This window comes from Tyto alba, unplaced genomic scaffold (genome assembly GCF_018691265.1).
Source record: "Tyto alba isolate M040663 unplaced genomic scaffold, T.alba_DEE_v4.0 Super-Scaffold_42, whole genome shotgun sequence".
Lineage (NCBI taxonomy): Eukaryota > Metazoa > Chordata > Aves > Strigiformes > Tytonidae > Tyto > Tyto alba.
In genome coordinates this window covers 17,034,447-17,060,847 of record NW_024881318.1, presented here as the reverse complement: position 1 = coordinate 17,060,847, position 26,401 = coordinate 17,034,447, and the positions used below count along the sequence as shown (strand labels likewise).

The following is a 26,401-nucleotide window of genomic DNA, read 5'->3' as shown; positions in this document are numbered from 1 at the left end:
ACAGCTATATAAAAATGTGACTGCATTGATCTCACCTGTTACAGTTTATTTTCCCAAGAGTCTGTGAATAACCATCAGAACTGTTTGACTGTATAGCAGAATTATTCACTTTCTCAATTTATCTTTTACTTACGTAACAGCCCATAGCTTCTATAATTATTTCTTTGGTTTTATTGTTCCAATTTCTTTGACATTCACAAAATTTGCGAAGGAATGTAATCATCCCCAGACTATTTCTAATACCTCAGAGTCCATATGTTCTGATATTGTCATAACCAGTTATATTGAGCAAACTTGCATAGACACAAATGGAAACCCAGAACATCATATCTGGGATACACTGTCAGGCCTGCAAACAGCAAAAATATTCATTCAGATCATTTATAATTGGAAGAAGCAATTATATTATCTGCATGCAAGACCCTGTAGGAATCTTTTTGTTGTTAGTTAAGAGGCATCCAATTTGCTTTCTCAAACAAAATACAGGAAATAAGAGATTTGGCTTGTGGATGCCAAGAGTGGTCTTAAGACTGACTGGAGAAGCATAAGACTTGTATTCAACAAATTATCCTATAATGTGTAGAAAAAAAAAATAAGTGAATAACATCTATAAAATTTCACAATAGTACACCTGTAAAGCTTATAGTTCATTATTATCTAGATATTCAATAATACCTGTACATTTACTTCAGTGTGAGAGTTTTGCAGCAAATATGTAAGATAATTTAAAAAAAAAAAACAAACAACTATTTGTATGCTAAATGAGGTACTGTTCAGTGTAGATAAGTTTTCTCAGTTTTCAGCAATAAACTGGGAAATGTCTTTTAATCCCTTGAAAAAAGACACAGTCCTGTTGTACTTAACAGTTTTTTAAAAATAATGATATCTATGATTTCTGAATTGCACTGAGTTTTCTCCGATTGTTCTCTGCCTGACTAAAGAAGTTTAAAATGTTGCTATTCACCTTGAAAATTACCATCTCTACTTCAAAGGAAAACGCTAAGAATAATCCACTTAATATTGTAAGGTACTTGTATGATAATAAGACAAATCTTGTAGATAGCTAAGGTTTCTCTTTGCCCAAAACCTCTATATAATAAAGGAAATGATTGTTAAAATAAAAAAGGATAAAGGACTCCAAAGAATTTATATTAAAAAAAAAAAAAAGTAATCAAAAAGAATAGTATTGTTTGAATCCAGAGATTGAAGATTCTTTCTGGAATAGAATTAGTTGGAAACTAATTTTTCTGGTATATCAGAAAATCTCTATTGGGAACTAGTGATATAGCAAATGAGATTGTTTATCACAAGTCCAGCTCCTTGTGATGCTTGTGACTTTCTGGAGTGGCTTTGCTGATCTTTACCTGAACAAAGTGTTCATACTTAGAATTTTGAGAATGAATTCAAATACTTGTATAGGAATTCAAATACCTAATTTCCTATTTTACCTTGAGCTGTCTCAGAGAACCAATATGGATGAAGAGTTAGAAGAAACTGAGCAGATAAATTCTCCTGAAATAATTCATCCTGCAAAATAAAGCAGCCATGCCAATCTCAGCCAACACTGAAAAAAGCTAAAAGTCTCTCCTTTTCTACTTTAAACAGTTCTTCTATCAGTGTCCAGCCAACCTGGGGAGTTCTGCAGGTGAAAGGGACAATAAGACAGCAAGGCTATATGACATGTAGCAGAATTACACACTGGTTGGTAATAAAACCTGTCACTGCTTCCCTACAATATTTAAAATTTCTCTCTAGTTTCAGTGTTCATTAAGCTTTCAGTATCCATATAATGTGTGTGTACAGAAACAAGCTTTACTTTCTGAAATATGTGAACGCAAATGATTTTGTAACTGAATAGCCTAGTTTTCTGCTGTTGTTTTAACAGTTTATATAATTACTTAGGATCTTTGGTATCTGTGAAGATGGAATCTATGCTCATTTGCATTTGTTAGAGGAGATCTTAATATTAAAATATTTGAAAATCAAAGAAATAGAGAACAGCTTATTGTATCTGGATCCTCTGACTATTAAAGTAGTGTATTAGGTGTTTAGATCCTAGGACTGCACCATGGACAGTTTTGATTAAATTCTCCAAACCTTACCATTGATTTGCTGATAGATAAAGTCCATGCTTTCTTTTCCTCAGAAAATTAATAAGATAAATTAACCACAGGTACATCCTGAACATTCGTAACAAATCTGAGAGCTCTTCTGTGAAACTTAGATGGAATAACAAGGCATACATCATCATAAAAAATTGTTATAACTTTAGCCCAGAGAACAACTTGGTAAAGAGGGCTTGAAGCTTAATAGAGTTGCTGACCAGAAGACAGGAAACCAGAATTGATGGAATGAACTTTCTTCCAGACTATTCAATCTATGCCATCTACCACCTAATTTTTCTAATCCATTTCTAAAAATTAGGAGGCGCACTGATGCTTTACAGATCTGGGTTTATAGGCATGGGTTATTGGCCATCATCAATGGTTTAAACTTTCTTGGATCTTGGAACTATTTTTCTGAGATACATTATCTTTGATAACAATAGGACACAGTGGAGGAAATATCTGTTCAGAAAGTAACAAGAAAGTGGAGTACACAGCTTCATAGCAACTACATATAGTAAGGTGTGCAGTTAGATTGCCTTGGAATTGGGAAAAGCAGCTTTTAGTTTCTTTTTATATTAATTCAAACCTCTTGTTACATTGTTTAAAAGCAATAGCAAAGGTGCCTCTTTCGGCAGGTTATAACAGTTATAGGACATGGAATGTTCATTTTTAAAAAAAACATTTAGTGTGCATCTTTATAAACTTATTAAAAACAAAACAAAACTTTCTATTTTATTTATTTATTTATTTATTTACCTGTGACTAAACTGGATACAATTAGTGGCAGGACCAGCATTTGCAGCATTCTCATGAGTAGTTCTCCTGGAAATGAAAAGTACTTGACTTCTCGATAGCTCATCTTATATGATCGGAGAGAAAATCCGAGGATTACACCTGAAGAGAGGAAAAATATATCATGACTTACACTTTGAAAGTCGTAATAACATCTGAACATGAACAACTGTATAGTGCTTACTTGAATTATCTGATAGTAACGTGCAGGTTATGTCCCAGATTGCACTCCTGATTTGCTGTCTCAAATACTATTATGACTAGTCCTACTGAAGCCATTAAATTATTTTTCACTGTAACAGATTCAGAAGGTTTTTGTACTGCTATTTTTATAAATCCAGATTAATGTAAAAGCTACATCTTAAGCATTAATGGAGAGGAAACGGTCGCTGCTACTGCAGCCAGGTGCTCTGAATTCTGGGATTCTGAGTGTAATCATATATGCAATGCATATGCATACTAGCTACCAACTTTCAGAAGTCTTGTCCATGTCTGCTTATTCTGTGGGGCCTGATCCTCTAGATGTGCTTCAGATTGGATGGGATAATCAGGACAGGCATCTTTGAGTATCCCCTTGAGGTTAGGTCTTTACACAGCAAAACAGCATCGGGAAGTAAGTAGCTTTACACATGCATACCTTCAGAAACACAGGCACTTGTAAAGAAGCAGCTAATCAGGGTTGGAAGGTCTTACTGGATGATTAAGTATGGTGGGTTTCATTGCCTGAGGGAGGGAGTAGAGTAAGGGAGTGCCTGGATCCATTTATCTTCTGGGAACAGATAAATCGTCCTTGAGATATATTTACAAATGGAAGCCATAGGCAGGCTGACGTGTGGCAACCTAAGCTTCTCAGATAGAAGTTTGTAGATTTTGTCCTGTACTTGGCATCAATCACTTCATTTGCTTATTTGGTTAATTATTTGGTTAATTGACATAACTAATTACAATTTTGAATGTTAAATGGTTTGGTACCTATATGATGTAGGTCTTCAGTATCCAACCAGGCAACACATGGCTTTGTCTGGAACACATTAACCATGCAGATGGTGAAACTTAACTATCCCTCCTTCCCACTCCTGACTCTGTGTTCTTCCCTACCGTCTACTACTGGCATTTGTGCTGATTGTGGTTATATAGAAAGTTGGATCAGAGAATTGATCCTGCTGCAAAAAGAATTTATTTTACTGGGTTAATTTTCAGCCAGATCCATTCCCTGAGGTAATTTGTTTGCATGGCTGCACAAGCGTTGGTTGGTACCTTCACTTCAGCTAGAAATATGCCTTGGAGAAGAGTGGGACTGCCTTTTTTGGCAGATAATCAGACTTAAAACTTTTCATGAAACTGCATCCTCAGTGATGTTAGACAGCAGGGCATTAAAGCTCAATTCTGTTAGAACCCTTACTTATGTTAGAACTTGGGTACATCCTGAAAATTCTGTAACATTGAACATTTTGTTAATTCTAATTCTTAATCACTTTGCAGTTTTTTGTTTTTTTTGTTTTTTTGTTTTTTTTTTTTTTTAAATCAGAGTTTAGATTGGTACATCCATACAGTAGACAGTATCTTCATGCCAAATTTTACTAGCTAAAATATGCTGTTATACCTCCTACACTAGCTTATTGCCATCTGCTGATGTAAGCAACAAGCTATAACTCTCACGTTTGTGACCCCTGTCTGTCTGATCATGCTGTTAGGGACTTCAGCAGGTTGGTTAAGTTAGAGGAGTCCAAAATTGTCTTGTGTAAGACAGAAAAATCTCAGTGTTACAGAATGGGACAAAAGTGATTAGAGCACAATTGGAAGCAATCATGGAGTTCACACTACAGAAGAGAGCAGTGGGGCTAGAAGGCATTTGTTTTAGTCTCATTCATGTTCTATAGACTCAGGTAGTCAAAGTGCATTTTGCATAATTTAATTTTTTAGGTAAAAGCAGATCATAAAATTCATACAGGAAGGGCCTCTGAATTATTCTCAATTAAAACTTCCTCAGAGTTTCACTTCTTTTCAATAAGGTTTTAAATTCCACTGCAATGTTACTCATTATTTTCTTTTCATATGGGAAACACATTTCTCAGATATAAAGAATCCATCTGGACCCTTTGTTTCTGCAGTTAATGAGCACTACATTTTGACAACTGGATAACAAGCAAATAGAGCTAGACCAGTTTCTTACTTAGGCTACAGTCCTGCAATTAGTTCCACATGAATTAATCTATGCGCTAGTACAAAGCCTCACTGAATTTAGTAAGGGTTTCTGAGGCTGCTATAAGAACTAGTCCTTACACTATACTACAAGGGCTTGATTATTTGGGCTACTACTGTCCAAGCAGCACAAAGTGGCCTAAGAGAGAATCAGGGCCTGAGCAGATGGCTGTTTGAAGTAATATTATTGGTAGTGAGAGTAAGTTTCTGAAGTTCCATATAAACCTGTTGAGCCAAAAATGTTTTTGTTTTTTGTTTGTTTTTTTTTTTTTTCTTCTTCCCCTAAAGTGCTCTGTGCATAATTACAGGGTTGCCCAGCACTGCAGTTTGCAAAAAGAATTTCTGCAATGTGGAAAAAATGTGCCCTGTTAGTGTATTCCGGTGAACTGGGTCAACACTGATAGTTACTAATCCTTCAGCCTTAATCTTATCACTGTTATTAATTTATACGTAGTCATGCCTAAGCCACTAAGCCATAAGAACCTTTCTCTGACTCAGTTTCACTACTTGTGAAATAAGTATAATAGTAGCTGCTCCTCAGATGTTTCTGAAAATTAACTGTGTTCACATAGTGATCTTAGCAGAACAATAAACAATTTAAGCAACTTATTTCCTCACTGTAGTGTGTCATAATGAAAGCAGAACAACATGATTTTACCAGTCTCTCCTGATTTTAGAATATACGGAGATGAAACTTTGTTCCATTCTGTTTAAATACCTAGATATTGGGTATTACATCTTGTCTGGCAAAGTTTTTTTAACAAAAATTATGAACTTGGAACAGAAAACTCAAACTTGGCAAGGCAGCTTTGACTTCTTTGAATTAACTTCTCAGAACCAACACTGACAGGTTTTAAATAGTGACATAACAGCATACAATGATGATTTTAAAACAGACAAAGTATCAAAATAAAATTTAGAAGACCTGGTAGGATATACTAAACCTATGGAAAGTGTTCAGTACTTCAACCACCGTCAACGACTTTGTGTGTGATAACAGTTGTAATGCTTAGCACCCTCCACAATCAAGACTGAGAAGATCAAATACTGGAGCTGGCCTTTCTCAGTAAAAGTTTCAAGTTTCTGATTAATTCTGAAAATTGTAATGAAACAAAGCCTTGTGTGAAACAAGCTCACACAACCTGTTCTGCAGGTTTCTGTCTACCCTTTGTAACAGAAAAGAACAACTAATCAACGCTATCAGAGCCTGACTTCTCAAATTGTAAGTGGTGTACCATTTCTGCACTGCAGAGAGTAGATTTGTCCACAGAATTTGTTAGGCTTTTTCTGGACAAAAATCAATAGTGCTTGTTTAAGTTAAGGAGCTGGATTCTATACATGTGTATAGCTGTATAACAGATCCACGTTGCTGAATAGTTTATACAGTTCATAATGAAAAAGCAAATCAGATTAGAGTTATAAAAAGATTTTTGAGGAGTTCTTGTCAGTGATATAGTCAAATTTGTGGAAAACTTGATTTGCAGATAATCCTGATGACAGTCAGAGCAATCTTTGAACTAAACAATTTTATTACATTTTTATACCAACTTAGACGTTCAAAATTGAATCTGTATGAATACAGAGAGGAGAGGGTTTAAAAATTGAAAGGAGCAGAAGGTAAGAATAATTCTGACAGCGATGAGAATGGGATGGAAACAGCAAAAATGGTGGATATTATTTGGGATTGCTTATTCCTAAAATAAGACAACATTGATGAATGGCCTAGAGTTTTCACTTCTTAGATGCTGCAGTATCAGAAAGGAAATAATGAAGTCTTCATGTCAGGCTCTAAAAACCATGGGTATACCTGTAATTGCTAAAAACCATGCAACCTTCTATATAAAGTTTCTTAAATGGCCTAACATCAAAGTGTGATGAAATGAGCATTAAAATGAGGGTCTGAAGCAGCTAAACAAAAATTAATACTTCTGTAATACTAAATTTTTTAGGAATAGGTTTGTTATGGAAATAGTTCTTTTTTCTTGTTCAGTTGTTTTTTACAAAAAGAAATTGTTGTAGTGATCTACCAGAGTATCATCAATTTATATATAATTTCCCAAATTGAATTAGAAAATGAGCTTTAAAATCCTCCATGAAGAAAATAAAGTTCTTGACTGTATTACAAAATGTCTTAGTCTCATAAAGGTAGAGAGCTGTTTCACATGATTCTTTATGTTTCATAGGTGAAATAGATTGCACACCTACACATGGGTTTAAAACACCACATCAGAAAAAAATAATAAAAAAAGAAAGAAACGTAACTCTTAGAAGATGAGAGATAGGGCTTTGCCCAGATCTACTCATTTAGAAATTTAGGGAAGTTTAAATCTATCTTCCTCCTTGGCCTATTTAGAGTAATTAGATACAAAAATTTAATAAAGAGAGAGGATTGGGTTTTTTTCATTACTTCAAATAATTCAGAATTTTAGGAGAATAAGGAAACTCCTAGATGGCATGACGCTTTTAACTGAACAATAGCAAAGTTTTGTTAAATAAGTCTCAGTTTTTAGAAAGAATCCTTATGAGCTCCTGGTCTCCTATCTTATTTTAGAATCACACAGGAATTAAGACCATACCATTATTTGGAGTTAATATTTTTTATGTTTCCCATTCTCTCTGCTGTATTTTCATGAAGAAAATAAATAAATCTAGGAGTTTTAATTTTTAATTGATAAAAAAATCACTCAAGCATGTTTCAAGAGGAAATTATGAGGTGGTATATTAATGATGATACAGGAGCTGCCTTTTCCATGTTGGCATTTGCCAGTTCAGACAGAACACACCAATAAGAGTTATGTCTTTAATAGATGAGGTACAGACTTACTTTTTTTTTTCTAGCAGGAAATAGAAAACTTCTTAATTGGAAAAGAATACCCTAAACTAGTAGAACGATGCAGTGAAGTAACAGCTGCTAGTAGTGCTCTTCCAGAAAACCTTGTAACCAGCAAGCAAATAATGTTTTGTTCTATAATAGAAATTGGGCTGGAGCCAGTAAGAGAATCAGGCTCCTACTAGTTTAATGGGACATTGTATATTTTTGTTAGCTGCAACAGCATTTCATTCTTAAGTTCCTGCAGAGCTCTGGAATGAATACTTTTGTTCTTTGGGTCATTTGTTTCTGCTTAATTTACCATTTTGTTCTGACACCTTTCCTTCTAACAACCAGTTTCAGATAATGCTGCAACTGTATTTACTTGAGACAAACCAGTACATAACTTCTCTAGTGATAAGAAATACTTCAAGTTGCTGACAAAATCACAATTGTTCTTAATCTCTTTCTTTGTTTGCCACAAGAACCACAGACTCCCTTGCATGCTTTTGATTTTAATCTTTTTTTGCCATAATTTTATATTGAACCTTACCCGATGCCCACCTGCCTTGTATATCACTCACTCCTTCCTTACTTTCTGTTTTTCCTTATGTAGGTAGGGAGGTATGTTCCCTTTGAAACCATTTTGTTCATCCTAAATACTAGGTACCTAACCTAAATATTCAATAACTAAATACTGCAGAAGGTTTTTTTGTTTGTTTGTTTGTTTTGGGGGGGGGGGGAGTGTTGTGATTTTTTTGTTACTTTTACTTATTTTATCTTAAAGATTAGCTCTTATTATGTTGTTTGTTAATAGATAAGTAGTTACTTTTTTATTCAATTAATTTTATTTAGAACTGCAGCAGAGTAATTACTGCTCTTAATCATCTGAGAACTACTTCTTGTGTTATGCAGTCATCAGTGCTGCTTATTACATTGCTTTGACCTTTTCTATTATAAAGGTGTAAGATTATGACCGTCTTTAAAGGTCCTTCACACAAAGTATATTTAATGGGATAACCTAAAGAGCGCTTTATGAGTCTTCATTCAAAAGAAGGAGAAATGCTCTTGGTTCAGGAAAGACAGTTACAGGCTCTTTTGTCCAAGTCCTGTGGTAGGTGAATAACTAAGGTAAGGAAGGGCACGTATGACATCAAACTGAGGATAATAATGCTGATTGCTACAGCCAGAAAGAGACTACAAATTAAACTGATCTTAAAATAGAATTAGAATTAGAATTAAATAGAATAGCATAGCATAGCATAGCATAGCATAGCATAGCATAGCATAGCATAGCATAGCATAGCATAGCATAGCATAGCATAGAATAGAATAGAATAGAATAGAATAGAATAGAATGGAATGGAATGGAATGGAATGGAATGGAATGGAATGGAATAGAATAGAATAGAATAGAATAGAATAGAATAGAATAGAATAGAATAGAATAGAATAGAATAGAATAGAATAGAATAGAATAGAATAGAATAGAATAGAATAGAATAGAATAGAATAGAATAGAATAGAATAGAATAGAATAGAATAGAACGAAATGGAATGGAACGGAACGAAATGGAACGGAACGGAATGGAATACAATAGCTAATTTCAGTTGGAAGGGACCTACAGTGATAAGCTAGTCCAACTGCCTGACCACTTAATGGCTGATCAAAAGTTAAAGCATATTATTTAGGGCATTGTCTAAGTGCCTCCTAAACACTGACAGGCCTGGGGCATCGACCGCCTCTCTAGGAAGCCTGTGCCAGTGTTTGACCACCCTCTTGGTAAAGAAACGCTTCCTGATGTCCAGTCTGAGCCTCCCCTGGCGCTGCTTTGAGCCATCCCCATGTGTCCTGTCACTGGGTACCAGGGAGAAGAGCTCAGCACCTCCCTCTCCGTGTCCTCTCCTCAGGAAGCTGTAGGGAGCAGTGAGGTCGCCCCTCAGCCTCCTTTTCTCCAAACTAAACAAGCTTGAAGTCCTTACTTCAATGCACTTGTACTTGTCAGATACCGAGATAAGATCATTTGGGGGCTAAAACAGGGAGGAACCATTTTTTACTGTGCTAGTTTCCTGCCAGATTAGTTCTCTGGACAGGCTTACTGATGTGCTAGATGATGGTGGTGCTGGTGTGATAGCAAGGGAGGAAAGCAAACATTTAGGGGGTGGAAATAGATACCCAGGGACAGAAGTAGCACTGGCTTAATCAATGATGAAAACATACCCTTAAGCAAACTTATCAGTTACTCTTCCTGTGGCAGTCCAGACTTGGAGCTAATATCTATCTTCAAATTCCTTTAATTCTCTTATTCTGATGCTGAATTTATAACAAATGTTTTCCACATGAACTTGCTTCTCTATTTCAGCACTGAAGAAGTATCAATTGGCTTAATAAAACTAGCTCTTATTCCTCTACAGCTCTTCTCTGACAGAGACCCAACAGAGAATCTCACATGTATAGGTGTATATATTTTTGTGTAATATGTTCCTTATCTTTTAACTAGATGATGTCAGTTCAGTAGAGGTCTTAAGGACCTGTACTCCAGGTAGCTCTTATAGGTGGCTATACTGAAGTGGAATATGGGTTAGTTTGGACACAAATAGCTACCTCTCCTTTGCTTGAGAGATACCATGAGGGCAGTCTTGGGAGAAATGCCGTAGAGGAGTTAGATATCCTAGACATGATTGGGATCCAGAAGATCCTAATGATATGATATGTTGTGGTATGGTATGGTTTTAGCAGCAAAGTGTTATCTTACAACTTGTTGACAATTCCACTGGGAAGAATGAACAACTGAGTTTGTCTGTATATTAAACACAAACCTACTTTAGTCAGCATGCACTATAGTTATTGTGCACAAAGGGACTACCCATGGTAGTCCTGCATGGCACATACAGATTTATGGCAGGCCTGATATTTTCTGGGAGTGCTAAAGTCATTGCACAAATGCTACAGAGTCTACTGTGCATGCATACATGAACTGGAGTTCTCCAGGACTTCCAGACATCGAGCAAGTTAGCTGAAACTCCTGCCTCAATTAAACTGTGAAAGGTGAGAAAACACCTGGCAAAAAAGCCTTTGATTCTACCTGGACAGAATTCTAAGGCTGTAAAAAGAGACACATCCAGAGAAAAGCAAACATAGTGAAGTAAGTTACGTTGTTGTCAAAGAGTTGTTCCCTGCATCAGAAGTCCATGTGTTACCATTGCTCGGGGATCACAAGAGTGCGGCGGTGCTCTCAGCTGTGAGACAGAGCTGCACTGCTGCAGCCACTGTGCCTCAGGAACACCTGCCTCCTGAAACTGGCCCTGAAGATTTGCTTGATCCAGTAAGAGCTTTTACCTTCCAAAAAACCCACACCAGACTTCTAACATCACTATTCAGTACAACTTGCAAAGATCAAGAGGCAGTTTATAATACTCACGTATTTTACGGACATTTAGAACTGGATTAACATAGATACATAGGCCCTTAATTTGCAGCTCAAAATTAAGACACTTGAAACCTCTGCCTGCCCTGAACTCCTGAAACACCTCTATAGCTATGGCTGGGCACTTGCATGTTGTGTTTACTTGCAGATACAGCAGCTCCTCCCTGGATTTTGTGGACAGAAGGCATACAATTGGAATGGGAATCTGAAGCTGTAATGAAGATCTGGTGTAACTAAGGAATGAGTAAAATCACTGGTTTATGAGGTACTGTCTAAACCAGAATACTTCTTACACAAAATCTGAGGATATAAAAGCATCTGAGTGCTGTTAAAAAGCTTTTTGAAAAATCACTGAAATCTGTCCTTTGCTACTTCTTGGCTCCAGTGTTACACTCATACATTTTACCCCTTCTCTCTCTTGTCATTTGGTTCATTTGCCCTTTTTTCCCAATTAGGATGCAATTTTATTCTTTTGAGAACATGTCCAAAAGACTGATCTCTTTTTATCCAACTTCTGCTTTTTTGTTTGCCTTCAAATTGTTTCTTAATTTTTTTCCTTGTTTTCCTTGAACTGTTTCTGTATTTGTCTCTCAACTTTGATTTCTCTTTTGTTGTTATTTGTAGGACTAGTAATTGCAGGACATTTGTAGAGGATTTGTAATGAAAATGAGTTTTCACTGCTGGCACTGAAGCAGACTGTTCTTTATGGAATAGGGACATTATTCCCGATTTCATCATCAGTCAAAAGAATTTGTTGAAAGACAAACTACTACTAGTTTATGTACTCTTATTAGTCTTTGAGCTATAAAAAAAATACTTTTGATGCCAAAATAGCAAATATTCCATCAAAAATCAAGAATTCTCCCTTAATATGCATGTAAAAAAGTTCATGCATTCACAATATGTGCCAGATTATATTTTGTGAACTATTATTTAGCATTATGGCACTACTCAGTGCTTTACAAAGATACTGTAATAACTGTTTTTTTCATGCCTGGGTTTACTTTGCTGCTTCACCTTCTTGACTAATGTCAATGTTTTTATGCCCATAACGAATAGTTCCCAGCAGATAAGCAAGCTGCTCTCATAAAGTTTACATAGTTCCTTTCTTGCCTTTACATTTCTTCCTTTCCTGTTTTTCCTCAACTGGAAGTTGATGTAGTCCTTAACATCTCTGAAATCTGTTTTTCCCTACTACAGTTTCAGCTGCTCATCATATTATTTTGTCTTTTTACAGTGTAGTAACACTGAGAAATTGCAGTCAATGAGATTGAGATCCCTGAGTGCCAAGAACTTTGTGCAAACATGCTCAGAAAACAGAGCTCTACTCTGAAGAACTTCTAGTGTAGTTTAACAGAGAGCCTGAGGTTAGACCTTGATAGATGCCTTTATTTGGTTTGGTATTTTGTTGGGGTTTTTTCGTTTGTGTAGGGGTTTTTTGTGTTTTTGTTTGTTTGTTTGTTTGTTTGTTTGTTTTCAGACTCAACCTTAGACATAGAGTACAAAACAGTTCATTGTAGGCTTGACTTCCTTGATATGCAGTTTTACACCATAATTTCTGTGACATTCAAATTATGTATTCGTATTTCTATGGAGCTAGCTCAACTTTTCATTCCTACAAAACCACCTGTTAATTTAGCTTAGTGCTGATAGTCTAAATCTGTAACTGAGATGTTTGACACCGAGGATTAAGTATTTTGTTGAATCAAGATATCTCTTTGCCAGAACTGTTTGGGTCATGGAACATAACTCACGTGGCAGACTTTGCTAAAAGATTTTAAAGGGTCTTTTTTATCCAATATATTACTGACACATGCAAACAACCTGGACAGACTGAGAGGAAGCATTTACTGTTGTAGAATACAAGACTTTTGCCATATTGTGTAAGCATTACCAGAATCCTTTATTTATGTTTGATTTATCATTCAGTGAATTCTTTTGATAATAAAATCAGGTTCATGACTGAAATTCATGGAATCATGTTACCATCTTTTTAAAAAGATAACTATCCCAGCTGTCTAATTCTGTTAGTTGAGCCACTTCATCCCTAAAAACCTTAATATGACTGTGAAACTATTCATAATTAGAACCTTGCATCTATTTAGTTTACTGGTCAACAGCCTCTTTCAACACATGAGTTTCCAAAAGTGTTTTATTTCACTTGATTAAAAAGAGGTCTCATGCCTAACTTGTGAGTTAACTCATCTGAAGGATATGTTGTAGCATAGAGGGTTAATTCAGATGTAGCCTCCATATAAGTTATGATACCTTTCTTCTCAGTGTTAGGTGTCACTCAGAATCACAGAATTTCCCTATCTTAAAGGTCACAAAAGTGGCAAAGGGAAACTGACACCTGGTACAATACTTAATTACATAGTAATTACATATTGAAACTGACACCTGAGTCCATACCATGACCTTCAAAGTTCCCATAGATTAAAAAACTTAGTTCTGTTTGTTTTGGAAGATCCCTAATTTCTCACCGTTCTGCTTGTGTTTTTCTCAGAATTTCCATGACCTAAGCATCTGTTTGCCTAATTCCAGGCTAAGTCCTGTGGATCTAGAAAAAGAACACAACTGACACACATGTAGAGTCACCTGGATTTGGGATGCCTTGTGTTCCTGCTCTTGCTCAGAGGATTACTTCACGGCCTGGGGCTCCCTGTTATAGATGACTCTTTTAGCCATTAGGCTAAAACATCGTGCTGCCTTATGCTCTCTTGCAATATGTATTTTCTTTTAGAAGTCTTGCGTTTTCTCCTGCCTGACAACACAACTTTGAAAGGAATGGTGGAATTGCATCCTCCCTTAACTTGTCTTTTGAAAGGAAAAGTGTAAGCCAATTCCTCAACCGCTGCTGACACCATTCCCAAGGTGAGGGCTCTTGTGCTTCTGGATCTTAACTGGGTGAAAATATGTGGCATGGTCCTGACTCACTCAAAAAGCAGTGGGAGTAGGAATGCAAACCTGTTTGTTTTTCTCCTGGCAAGTTTTAGGCAGTTATATGCTTAGCTTGTGGATTTGTGGGTTTACCCTTTTGAGACTCCTAGCTCTCACCCATGCACTAAAAAGACACCCAGCTCTGAGATTTGGATTCCATATACAGCTACATTTGCTTACATTTTAGGCTTTGAAGGACTAGATTGTACATCCGTGTTTGTTTAATACATGTATTCGCAAGTAAAATTTATTTTAAAAGACATCAAAATATATGTAGTAGGCTTATTTATCAACTGCCTTTGGTTAGTACTCCCAGAATTCCTTGATTAATGATCCTCTTTATAAAGGCTATTCTATTGGTTTTTTAATGTAGTCCTTGTGAATGGTAAAGCTGGAGCATTTATATTACATAAGCTCGAGGTTATGTTTCAGTGCTAATAACGCTTAACAATTAAGTCCTATCTTTTATAGATTTTTTTTTGAATAAATGAATTTTCAATTATGCCAAGTTACAGTAAATGGTGAAAACCAATCACACACTTTCCAGCTGTCAAGCTAGCTTCCATTTATGGATTTCTACTCATGTCAATAGAAAATACATAGACATATCAAATTTCAAACAAGAAAATGCATTTCTTCAATGTACAGAATTGAACAAGAATCCTAAAAAGTGAATATAACTGCTGCTAAGAGAAAGGACATGGGAGAACAACCAGAAAATATGAGTAACAGTAATATTTTATTATCATCCTGATTCTCGTGTTCTCCTGGTTTTCTTTGCCTCTTTTCCTGCTTTTAACTGTTGTCCTTTTCACTCTTGTACAGATCACCAGATCTCTTATTTTCCCCATTTTTTAAAAAAACCTATCATCAAAATAAATTTATTCTGTATGGATTTTTAAAAGTTATACACCCTGTGGTTTCATACTGTTGTTTAAAAGTACAAGCAGTGTCAGTACAACTTCAGAGCTGATGGGCTGACATAATAAATGGAATAATCCAGCTCTTAGTAAAATTTATCTGGAATAATTTCCATTTGTTTTTTCGCTATTTTCCTTAGTTTCTTCCCTATTCCATACTGTCTATTTTTGTTGTATCAAAGACTAATTTAAAATGCTTTGGTCAGGAGTCTAGGTGCTTCCTAATCTACATTGTAGACACCATAGCACATTCTGTGAACAACACAGTTGGAGAAATTAATACTGGAGGAAGAAACCTCTTAGCTCCTTACTATTATTTTTCTTTTATTTATCACTTGCATTGCCTTATTGCTCCAAAGCTCCAGGCTGAACTGAGATGTAATATGCTGAGAAACAAATATAAGACAAACTATGTTAAATCCCAAAGAATCATAGAATCATCTAGGTTGGAAATTAAGATCATAGTGTCCAACCATTAACCTAACACTGCCAAGGCCACCACTTAACCATGTCCCTAAGTGCCACATCTACACGTCTTTTAAACACCCCCAAGGATGGTGACTCCATCACTTCCCTGGGCAGCCTGTTCCAGGGTTGACAACCCCTCCAGTGAAGAAATTTTTCCTAATATCCAATCTAAACCTCCCCTAGCACAACTAGAGGCCATTTCCTCTTGTCTTAGTGCTTGTTGCCTGGGAGAAAAGACCAGCACCACCTCGCCACAACCTCCTTTCAGGTAGTTGTAGAGAGCGATGAGGTCTCCTCTCAGCCTCCTTCTCTCCAGGCTAAACCACCCCAGTTCCCTCAGCCGCTCCTCATAAAACTTGTTCTCTAGACCCTTCCACAGCTTCATTGCCCTTCTCCGGACACTCTCAAGCAACCTTAATGTCTCTCTTGTAGTGAGGGCATTACTGAGTTATAACCTGAAACTGAATTAAATACAAAATCTGAGGGGAATGCAGAGTAAACAAAAGGAATTGGGAGAATGGACAGAAGGTATACACAACTAATGTAACAGCATGGATGATATTATGCAGTTGGTGGTTCCAGAACATCTAACTTTTTTAACAAGGGGTGAAAAATAAAAAAGTCAGTATCTCTCAGATGCTGATCTAGAAGTCAGTGCTACAGTACAAATTATCACAATGCCTGCATTTATATCTTACTTTTTATGCAGCCTTATTAACACCCAGAAGATCTAATTTCTTTATTTTCCTCTCTTTAATATTGGATTTCTTTGTATAGTTATTCAAAAACACTTTAACTTGATTCACCTAAAAATATAAGTATATTATAAAAATATTTTTTCTTCTGTATCATAAAAACCATGGAAACTTTTAGATGACTAGTTATTTCAGGAAATTGTGTGAGAAATTTAAGCCACATGTATGAAAGTTTCAGGTATTCATAAACAACTGAACATGCCATCTTCAGCTAAACCTTCATTGTGTCCAACTGAAAAGTATTCCAGTGAAGATGACAACTCATGCTAGCTTTACAATGGCTAGGGCGCTAGTAAGGATCTAACAATGTTAAACATTTACTCAGTATACAAATCACTGGCACCTTGCTTATAACTTTGTACAGATTTGCAGTCACCATAGTGACTACAGTGCATCCCTACTGAAAAGTGGAAAGGACTGACAAGCTCTAATACTAATTCATTTGATACTGAAATGTCTTTTTAGTCCCCTTTAAGGCTCAACACAACATTTTTTTAAACAGTCTTTCACATGACCACTGTTTCCTTTTTAACAAACCCTCTGATAGCATGATTGCCATATCCTACTGGCATTCAGGGAATTTTCTTGTAAAATCCCTGGGAAGCCACATAAACATCCTAAATGTCTCATGCAGTTACTGGCCTGCATTCTACTCAGGATAGTCTTAAAAATCTGCTTTGTAAGAAGTTGTATTGCATAAGTAAATTTAAAATTAATTTCTAGACAGAATTTTGAGAATTTCACCTTCCTTTTCACAAGTTGTATCAAGAGTGCAGTGAATGTATGTTTCTCTGGAATTGTTTTAGGACCACTCAGACATACTACTTTTGAGCACCACTTTGCAAGTCCACTGATTTGACAATTTAAAGCAAATAAGAAAGTAGTAAGTGTATATTTAGCACATCTTGTGTCTTTACTGTGCATATATGCACAGCTGTTGTCTCCAGAATGTACAATTGTGATTCACAAATTAGCCAAGTTTATTTTTGTTACTGTGTGGCACATATGGCAGTCCAACAACCAGGGTCGTTTCATTTCAATAACACCAGTGCGTACAACAAGAAATTACAATTGTGATAATAAATTAACAATTTTCTTTTGCAAGTAACTGCTATTGTACTGTTCTTATTTCACTTCATCTAATAGAAGAATTAAAGTTCTTTGTATTTTTTATACTTTTTCTCCCTTTTGAAAAGGATCATGTCTTTTTAATTTCTGTGTGTTACTCTGGATCTTACAGATCTGGTTATGCTTTTTATTGATGGTTTCCCCTCTCCCCCTCCCCCCAATTAGAACTATTTCTTAATTTCAAAAAGTATGAAGGTTTTGCTTAACAATTTTTTTCAGAGTATTACTTAGGAAGGTTTTGTCACTCAGAAAGCAATTGTGCTGGGCAGGCTCTTTAGGAGAGCATTGGGACAGAGGCAGCCTCTGAGTCCAAGATAAATAGAATTAATTTCTCCTTAGCTGTCCCCAAAATACCTTGATTTTCTTATATATATCTTAAATATTTTGTCTGGTATCACATTTCTCTCTTTATGTTTAATATATTCTTTCACCTGGGACTCAACTTCCACAGCTGTTTCTCCTACAGTGATGGATATTTGCTTTGTTCTCATGCAAATTTTACCAAGTCTGCCTTAGGCACTGTCATCTTGTTTATTGTCAGTGTATAATGGGGTCAAATACTCTTCTCGGGGTATGTCAGCTCCAGCCATCAATGGAAGCAGAGTATCTGCCAGTAGCAGAAAAGATGTGAGAATTCCCAGGGATTCTGTCTACCTGAGTATTACAGACTTGTGCCTCTTGGGACTCATCTTAAACTATGGTTCAGACCAAGAATGCACTGAGATAGGAGCATCTGCTACTCTGCACCACTTTTCACTGTTTAGGTATTTCAGGGGGTTTGTGACTTTTGCCTTTTTGCAAAGGATCATCTGTAGGCTTTACTTAACTCTTTGCTTTTTTTCAGGGACATAGGAGACATTGGCAATGCCTTCATCTCTCTTGTCTTCTTCCTGTACTTTTAACTAGGGTTTTTTTATAAATATGTTGGAAAGTTTTAGAATCTTATATATGGTGCATGCTGTTGTAGAACAGGTGTTGTATAGGCTTATCTATATTTCACATCTATTGTGAGATTTCCTGCAATCACAGAAGGCTGGGTTCAATGACACAGCCAGTCCGGCGCTCCCTTCCGTGGACAGGTAGCCAGAAAAGAGAACCATCTCCATTCCCCTTGAATGTTCCAGTGGACAACAGCAGCATATAACTTCAGCATTGTAAAGAGGATTTTAGCTGATTATTTGGAGCTATAATGGCTTCATAACTACACAGAAACTGCTTTTTATAGCACTTGCTCCACAACCTTCCTCTATTTCATTGAGCCTTCCTTAAAACAGTGTTTCTCTGTGATCAGCTTCCCAGGTCTCTGCTCAGCAGCTCTGTGTGTCTTGATCTTTCCTTCGGTACAAGTTCAGAATCCACAGGAGATTCTTCAGCATTTAGGAGTCCTGCCAGAATAAAGTCTAGACTCCTGTGGCATTTTTGGAAAATGGGAGGTAAGTAGCAGCAAATTGAGACAGTGCTGAAGGATGGGTATCTGAAAAGAAGGCATTTTTGGGACAGGATGATGGAGCTAAGTGGCGTGGGAGAGAGGGCACTGCCTGAGATTTTACCAGTAATTTGGCTAGCACTTCAAAGTTTGTAAGACTTCCTGCAGATTTTCCATGAGCCACCATGACCCCTAGCCTACCTTAAATTGCCCCTGGTCATCGTGACATGCTGAATTTACCAGTGGTCATCTTCTTAGATTGACCTCACATAACTGTTCTCATTTATTGGTTATTGCCAAGATCCACTGCAGAAAACTTATTTAATATTTCTAGGTGTACCAGAAGAATCTGAAAAACTGCATCATAACTCACTTACTAAGCATGCTTTTCTCAAAGTCTCTCAAAGGGCTTGAAAGCAGTTTAAATTTCACTAAAAGTAGCAACAACAATGATAATGATGATGTGCTAGACAGACTCTATGTATGCAGAATGTGAAGTCAGGAGGACCTTTCATGAGATTTTTTGGAAATTGAGAATAGTGCTAAGTAATCCTCAACAGGAATTATAATTTCTTGCACCTTCATCATTAGGCTTTGAAAGATTAATTGGTTTTGTATTGTAGCAGCTAGAGGATTCAGTTTAGAATTCAGTTCAGAATCAGAGTAACAGCAGAAGTTAGGATAAATAGCTGTATTTCTCCTTATCATGTGAATGCAAGAAAATCTCTACTCTGCAAAATATCAGTATGCAACACAAACAACTGCATGTTGCAGCTACCCACTTCATAACAAAGTACGTGTTTCCACAGACACAAACTCAGCTACTACAAACTACAGTCCTGAAACTGGGCTAAGACATGATCCTATCCACTTAACCTCTACCAGCATCAGTCCTGCTCATCAAAGAAATCAGAAATGCTGTATTTAATACGCTTTTTCATGTGAGTCCCTTGACAAAAGAGGCCTGAAATAAATGTTTTGGAAGAAATGTTGCTCTTTTTAAAGCTAAAATTTTGCTTTGTGTGAGATTAGTCTTTATGAAAATTGCTGGACTGACAGCCCTAAAAACTGATGTCATCTGTCTGTTTAGATTACAGAGAACATTAAGCATCATTTCTTGTAAATGATTCCACCCTGGCCTGAGTACAGTTTGGTTTCCACCTCCAAGCATCTCTGATGAGACAGCCAGTGGTGTTAATTGGTGGGCTATTTTCACAATGTTGATTATTGTCTGCTAGGAAAGGGATCAAGCCCAACATCTGATTTTCCACAGATCACTGAACAACTGAGAGATGATAACAACTAAGTTCTGGCCAAACAACACAGATGGAGTTCAACAACTGTTTTCCAAACTGTTTTGCCTACTGTCCCCTACTTCTGAATATTTTAACAACAGCAAAAAACTCTCCAAAAAACCAATTCTTATCTTTTTATGAGCTACAAAGTGTGAACTTACTGTTCTAATCATATATATGTACTGTAAAATTACACCACAAATAACAAGTGTAAGAAAATTTTGGAGTATTCCATGATAATAATGAGAAGAATTTTTTCCACATACTACACTAGATATGTCTGTAGTTTCATGAGGAGAATTGGAGCAGCCAGCTCATCTCAGGCTGCACAGTTTCATTAGTTCTCCAACTCCAGCCTTACTGGTGCTCTGCCATTGCTGTAGGTGGTAGCGGAGCTGTGGGCAGACATTTGTCAGTAGTCATCCCAAGCTAATTGGAACATGCAATAACAGTAAAAACACTTCTCCAGCCTACATTTCTGTTCCCACATTGCCAAATTTGTGAGAGTCACACTGGAGCTAGATGACAGTGAAAAAATTGCTAAAGCACATTGGTGGTGTGCAGTATAGGCAAGTGACAATTTAAGAACTGCATTTCTTTAAGGTTGGACCGTGTTTCAAAACCTGCTTAATTTGTTCAGCCTTTCCTGACCATTGCAGATAAGATGACTTATTTTTTCACTAGTGATATTAATGGGGTTTTTGAAATGAACAAATTCTTATTTAGGAATTAAAATCACTTGTGATTAAATGCTGTTGATAAATATGAGAGACTAGCATTTCTGTTATAGCGACAAAGTACTTTATTTTACCAATATGTGAATTAACATAATTGTCTCCCAGAAAAAGACCATCAAACTTTAAATTAATTTAAAATAACCTTGCAGATGTGATATCAAGAAACAATAATGGTTAAGCCCTAAAATCTTAAATCCTAAAAAAGTTGTAGAAACATAGCAAGTGGGTTTATATGGAACAGCACTATCAAGTACATTAGGGTGTACACAGATGTAGGATATATACCCTTATATTTAAGTGCTAACATTTGGGTTTTCATGAGCAGGTTCACAGTTTTATATTTTAAATTAATTAGAAAATAAAAATGAAAGTAATACAGTGAAGCCATAATGTTCTTGCTCACACTATAAAGAATGGTGTTTCTTGACACACATGGTGTCATTTAGAAAATCTGTAGTTAAAGGAACAGAATCACATAATTACATAATTACGTAAAGGAAAATCTGTTTTAACAACTGTATGCTCTTCTCGGAATATTCTCTTTCTAATGTAAATTTGAAATGTGCAGGAATATTTTAAATTTACATTTTGGAGCATTCCAAATCTAAATGCTGTTTGATGTTCTGGATTCCTCTCCATATACTGCAAAAAAGGTGTTTAATCAGATGCTATCTTGTAGTCCTCTGAATAAGTAACATTGCCATTGTTGCCCCAATTGCATCTGAAAGATGCATTTGTAAGATTATGAGTGACTGAAAGAGCACAAGCTTGTACTTGATTGGTTTACATTTATCAAAGGAAAGCTGAAAAGATTTAGGCTCTAATATATACCTTTGCTTAGAAAGGTCACTTCATTTCATTCATTGAGGACTTCTGTTTGTCATTACAAGGTATTAGTTTGTGATAGTTTAGGTAAATAAAAGTTACACCCTGAACATTTTGCTGCAGCTGGCTTTGGTGGAAAAAGATTTAACTGAAAACATTGAATTAAATTACTATGTCTGATTTTTTAAGAGAAGAATCCATAAACCAGCTGGTTTTTTTCACAAAAAATCTCCTTAGCAATACTAGAATAATTAAAATGTCTCTTCTTCCCTGAACTTCAACATGTAGATGTCAAAGCCAAAACTCTCCAAGCCAGAACATTCTTATCAGTGCGGAAGAATTTGGGATCTCATTTGTAATGCAAATCACCCAGGCAAATCGTTGTTGTCAAATGCACTGGAGAACAGAATATTCCTATTGAACAAACTACTCACCAAGAATCACAGCAACAACGGTGAAGAGCACAAAGGCATTCCTCAATAAATAACTTTTAACATCATCTTTTGTTATGCTCTGCACTTTTTTTTTTGCCAGAAGTGTACGTTTCCTGACTCCTTGTTGAATGCGTTCCATCCTACTTCCAGTTTTTGGATCTTCTCCGTTACCTTTAGTCATCTATCTTGCAGAAAGTTTTCTTTTATAATTAGATTCTGTCAATATCCCTTCAGAAAAGTGGAAGACTCTTTTCCGTGGGAGGTACTGCAGAAACCTGCAAGACAAGAAATATCAAATATTGCAATAAGATTTTAAAGAAAAGCATAGCCATATGTTTACATGGAAACAAATATTCTTCATGTTTCAGTAAACTTGTATTATTTGTAATATCTAAGTTGTTGATTACAGTTTTTGATACATAGCCTCAATGACTGTTAAAGAATACTGAAAGAATGATTGTATGGACTGGTCAGATATGTGTCCTATGTCTTCAGAAATTAATCTGAACTCCTGTTATGCTGTAAAATCCAGGAGTAATGTGTTGGGGTTTTTTTTTTTTTTTGCAGTTGCTACCAATATACTAATATAAAATTGGTACAATTCATAGAAGCATAAGGTGCTATGATGTTTAAAACTATCTGTCAGGCTTGCTTTTCATCTGTTTAGCAGGCCCATATTATCTGAAAAAAATTCTAGCTCACCTACACATTAACCATTGGAGAGAAATATTTTGTTTGAATGGGTACATTTAAAACGTTCTGCATTTCAGATGTTTTTAAATGGTTGAATGCATTGGCTGAATTCTTCCTTTTCACATGGCAAAATGCAGGAGGAATAGCTTATTTATCCCTCAACCACTATTTAGAAGATATGCCTTTGACAGTTTTATGTTGATAACATTCATCTTTGAAGTGTATAAACTATTCAGAGCACATCTGTAAAACATCAGAAGTTATATCCCACTTAGCTTGTTGCTTCATTCTGTAATACAAGTTCACATTGCACAGTAATGCTTAGTTTGGGCTGACAGCAATTATGAGAATATAATCTGATTTTAAGAAATCACACACTGAATCAATCTTAAAATGTTTTAATATTAAAAGTCCTTCTTAGGACTTTTTTTTTTTTTTTTTTTTTTTTTTTTTTTTTTGTGCCTGCTTGGTATGAATTTGTTTAATAATGGAGCCTGCAGAAAGGTATTTTCCAGACTGGGAATCCCATTTTCTGAAGTCTTAGTTGATACACTACACATGTTTTTATGAAGAAATTAGAAATTAATAAATGGATAGAGTTAGTTGCTTCCACTGAAGTCTCTTTCCATTTATATACAATCCAACTCTAGCATCTTACCTTAATAAATCTAGTGCCTAAATATGTTTTTTTAGGAAGCATTTAGAATACATGGTTTTCAAACAGCATGTTTTAGAGGAAATACCATGTTGTAACAAATTTATTTTGGTGGGATTTAATCACTGGTTTTGCCATATGTTTCAAGATTGGCACTTTAGATCAATATCCTCTCTGAATTTTAACAGAATGCTATATGCTTTGCTTCTTTAGAGAGTGGAAACATTTGGAGTCTGAGCTAGATATTTAAATTAGTAAGTATTCTAGCTTGGACATGATTGCTGTGTGCAAGCAGGGTTTTTTCCAGAACAATTAATTTTAGTATTATATATAAAAAAAAAAAAAAAAAAAAAAAAGATTAATTCACAATGCCTTTTCTTTCCTAGATGGTTAATGCAGGTTATCTGCCCTTCAAACTTGCATTACGATCAAGAAAGAACATCGATACAGACAAAAGGATCATTACATTAAGTAACATGCAAAGGCAGAGAGTGAAAAATTAAGACTTCCTACTCAAAACCCCACCAAATGAAACAATCATCTCACCTTTTCAGATCTTCAGCACTCTAAACACACGGAGGTGGCAGTTAAGGTAGGGGTTTCCCAGCAAATACAACAGAGCTGCAGGGTTGAGCGATCGGGAGACAGCGGAAACTGACAATCTGCATGTGCTCTGGAATACAGCAATTTACTATCACTGTAACTTAAGGAAAGGGGAGGAGACTGTTAGCCCAACTCTGAAAAAAATAGAAACACATCAGAAGAGAGGGGAAAGCTGAGCTTCTGAATATTGATTAGTCTTGGCACAATGAAAGCAGGGTCACTTTCTTTGTTTTTCCTTTTAGACCACTTTCACGCTTTGTCAGTTCAGCTTCGTTAGAAATGCAAAATCAGAACCCAGGAAGAATTGAAGGATCGCACACACACACAGAGCAGGGGAGGCTGGAGCGCTTCTTCATTAGGCATTCCAGGCTGGAAATCTGAAAAGCCTAAACATAATTATATAACACTATTCCAGTGCTTTTTAAAATAAATAGTAAAAAATGTCAGCATGCTAGTTTCTTCTAAAAAGAGATATGGTGTGAGGTTATCACATATTTTGTAACTCCTAAAGACAGTTATTTATGATCTACTCTTCCCAGGGTGGGGAACCAGACATATCTCTCAGAAGCAACTGGAGCATTATCAAGAATAGAGAAAAACATAATCAGCTATAATTCTTTGTATGTTTCTTGTAGATATTCAAAACACATGATGAGACTTGCCTCTTGTTTAGCAATTTAAACTCACTGGTACTAAGCCCCATTCAGCCTGTTTCAATAGCATGGAATGAATGATGAAGGGGAAAGGATAAAGCATTCACTTTTGAGAAATAAGTGGCCTTCAGTTTTTTAGCATTTAAAAGTTTGTACTGTTGAAAAGTTATTTGCAGAGGAGAGCCAGGGGAATTACCAAAGACATTCTTTCACTTCTTAGAGGAACACTTTAATTTGAAATGTTAGTAAAGTTAGATTAAAATATTCAGTAGTTATATTTCAGTGAATCTTTCATGTGATTTGAAAGTGTATATCCTTATAAGATGAACAAATATTGTAAATGGAATTTTATATAAATTTGTGCTAAACATATAATTTAAGAAGTTTGTTTATAGATAATGCGGTGTTCAATGTTGTTTCCTGGAACGTAATTTTAAGTGTACAGAAATAATCTTATGTATTAGACACACAAAGAATAATTAGGTATGAAATAAAGTTAACAGCAGTGTTGCTTCCACACAGTCACAGTAATGGTTTTGCTGAAGTGTTTTCTAATTTGAATGTGCTTCAAATAATGATGTATAATGTAGAGGAAAATAATCTTACAGTATATTGCAAACCTACTCATGATTCATATAGGTTTGAGATTGTGTACTGTGGAATCTTGATTTAAGGTGTCTGAATTAAGAAAGAATGTAAACATCTAAATTAACTTATTAATTGGCTTTAAAAAGCAAGAAAAAATGTTGACACCTTGTGTTTCAAAAATAGAAACACATGCTGTATTTTCTTACACCTGGCAGCTTAAATGTCAATCTCATTTTTATTTTTTCTGGTGCAGTTTTTAAATACTTTTGCATTTTTGCCTGGAGATGGGGACTGACCTCTAAACTGACCTTAGCCTTTAGTGATCTACTTGTTTGATCTTTGTTTTTGGAGTATGGCATGTTTTCTGTTAAACCTACCAGATAAATACTTCATTCTGCCCTCTGTTCATATTAATAGTAATGTTCCAGTTGCCTTAATGGGACAGTGGTCAGGTCCCAAGTGAGGGGATCCAAAAGTATGTCATCATTTAATGCTTTCATTAATAATGGAGTCTCTGAGAAATTAGGATAATCCTGTGAGAGAATTAGCTACTCAGTGAGACAAAATGAAAACAAGTGATAAGCAGTTGTACACCTTAGCTTGACTTCAGCAGTGATACTTTCATTAGCTCTCAGTGATCAACTTATATTGTTACACAGGGCTTAAGAAGACAGAATATTAAGAGCTTTTTGGCAACATGTACTTGTTCAAAAATGTCCTTTCTGTCTTTTTTCCTCTTTCCTTCATTTCCAGACATCCATTTCTCTTACTGATTTTAATTTTGATGGCAAAATAAGAGAACTGTACTATATAAAGAATATTATCCTTTATATTACAATAAACATGTATTTTAGATATCCCTGGATAGCAATAAATGACTCACAGTTCATAGTACAGTGTCACCCTGCAATGCATGAAATTACAAAGCACTGGGATTTTCTT

At 35.8% G+C, this 26,401-nt stretch overlaps 1 protein-coding gene across 1 annotated transcript in view; it reads right to left on the bottom strand.

The window, feature by feature from the left end:
- SLC1A3 (solute carrier family 1 member 3) overlaps positions 1 to 24,331 on the bottom strand; it is a 65,438-nt gene extending 41,107 nt beyond the window's left edge. The window contains exons 1-3 of the mRNA XM_032992235.2: positions 24,162 to 24,331; positions 22,268 to 22,542; positions 2,865 to 3,002 (exon numbers count right to left, since the gene is read on the bottom strand). Coding sequence (XP_032848126.1) covers positions 2,865 to 3,002; positions 22,268 to 22,448 — 319 coding nt within the window. The 5' untranslated portion in view covers positions 22,449 to 22,542; positions 24,162 to 24,331. The remainder of the gene's footprint in view (positions 1 to 2,864; positions 3,003 to 22,267; positions 22,543 to 24,161) is intronic.
- Positions 24,332 to 26,401: the final 2,070 nt, after the last annotated feature.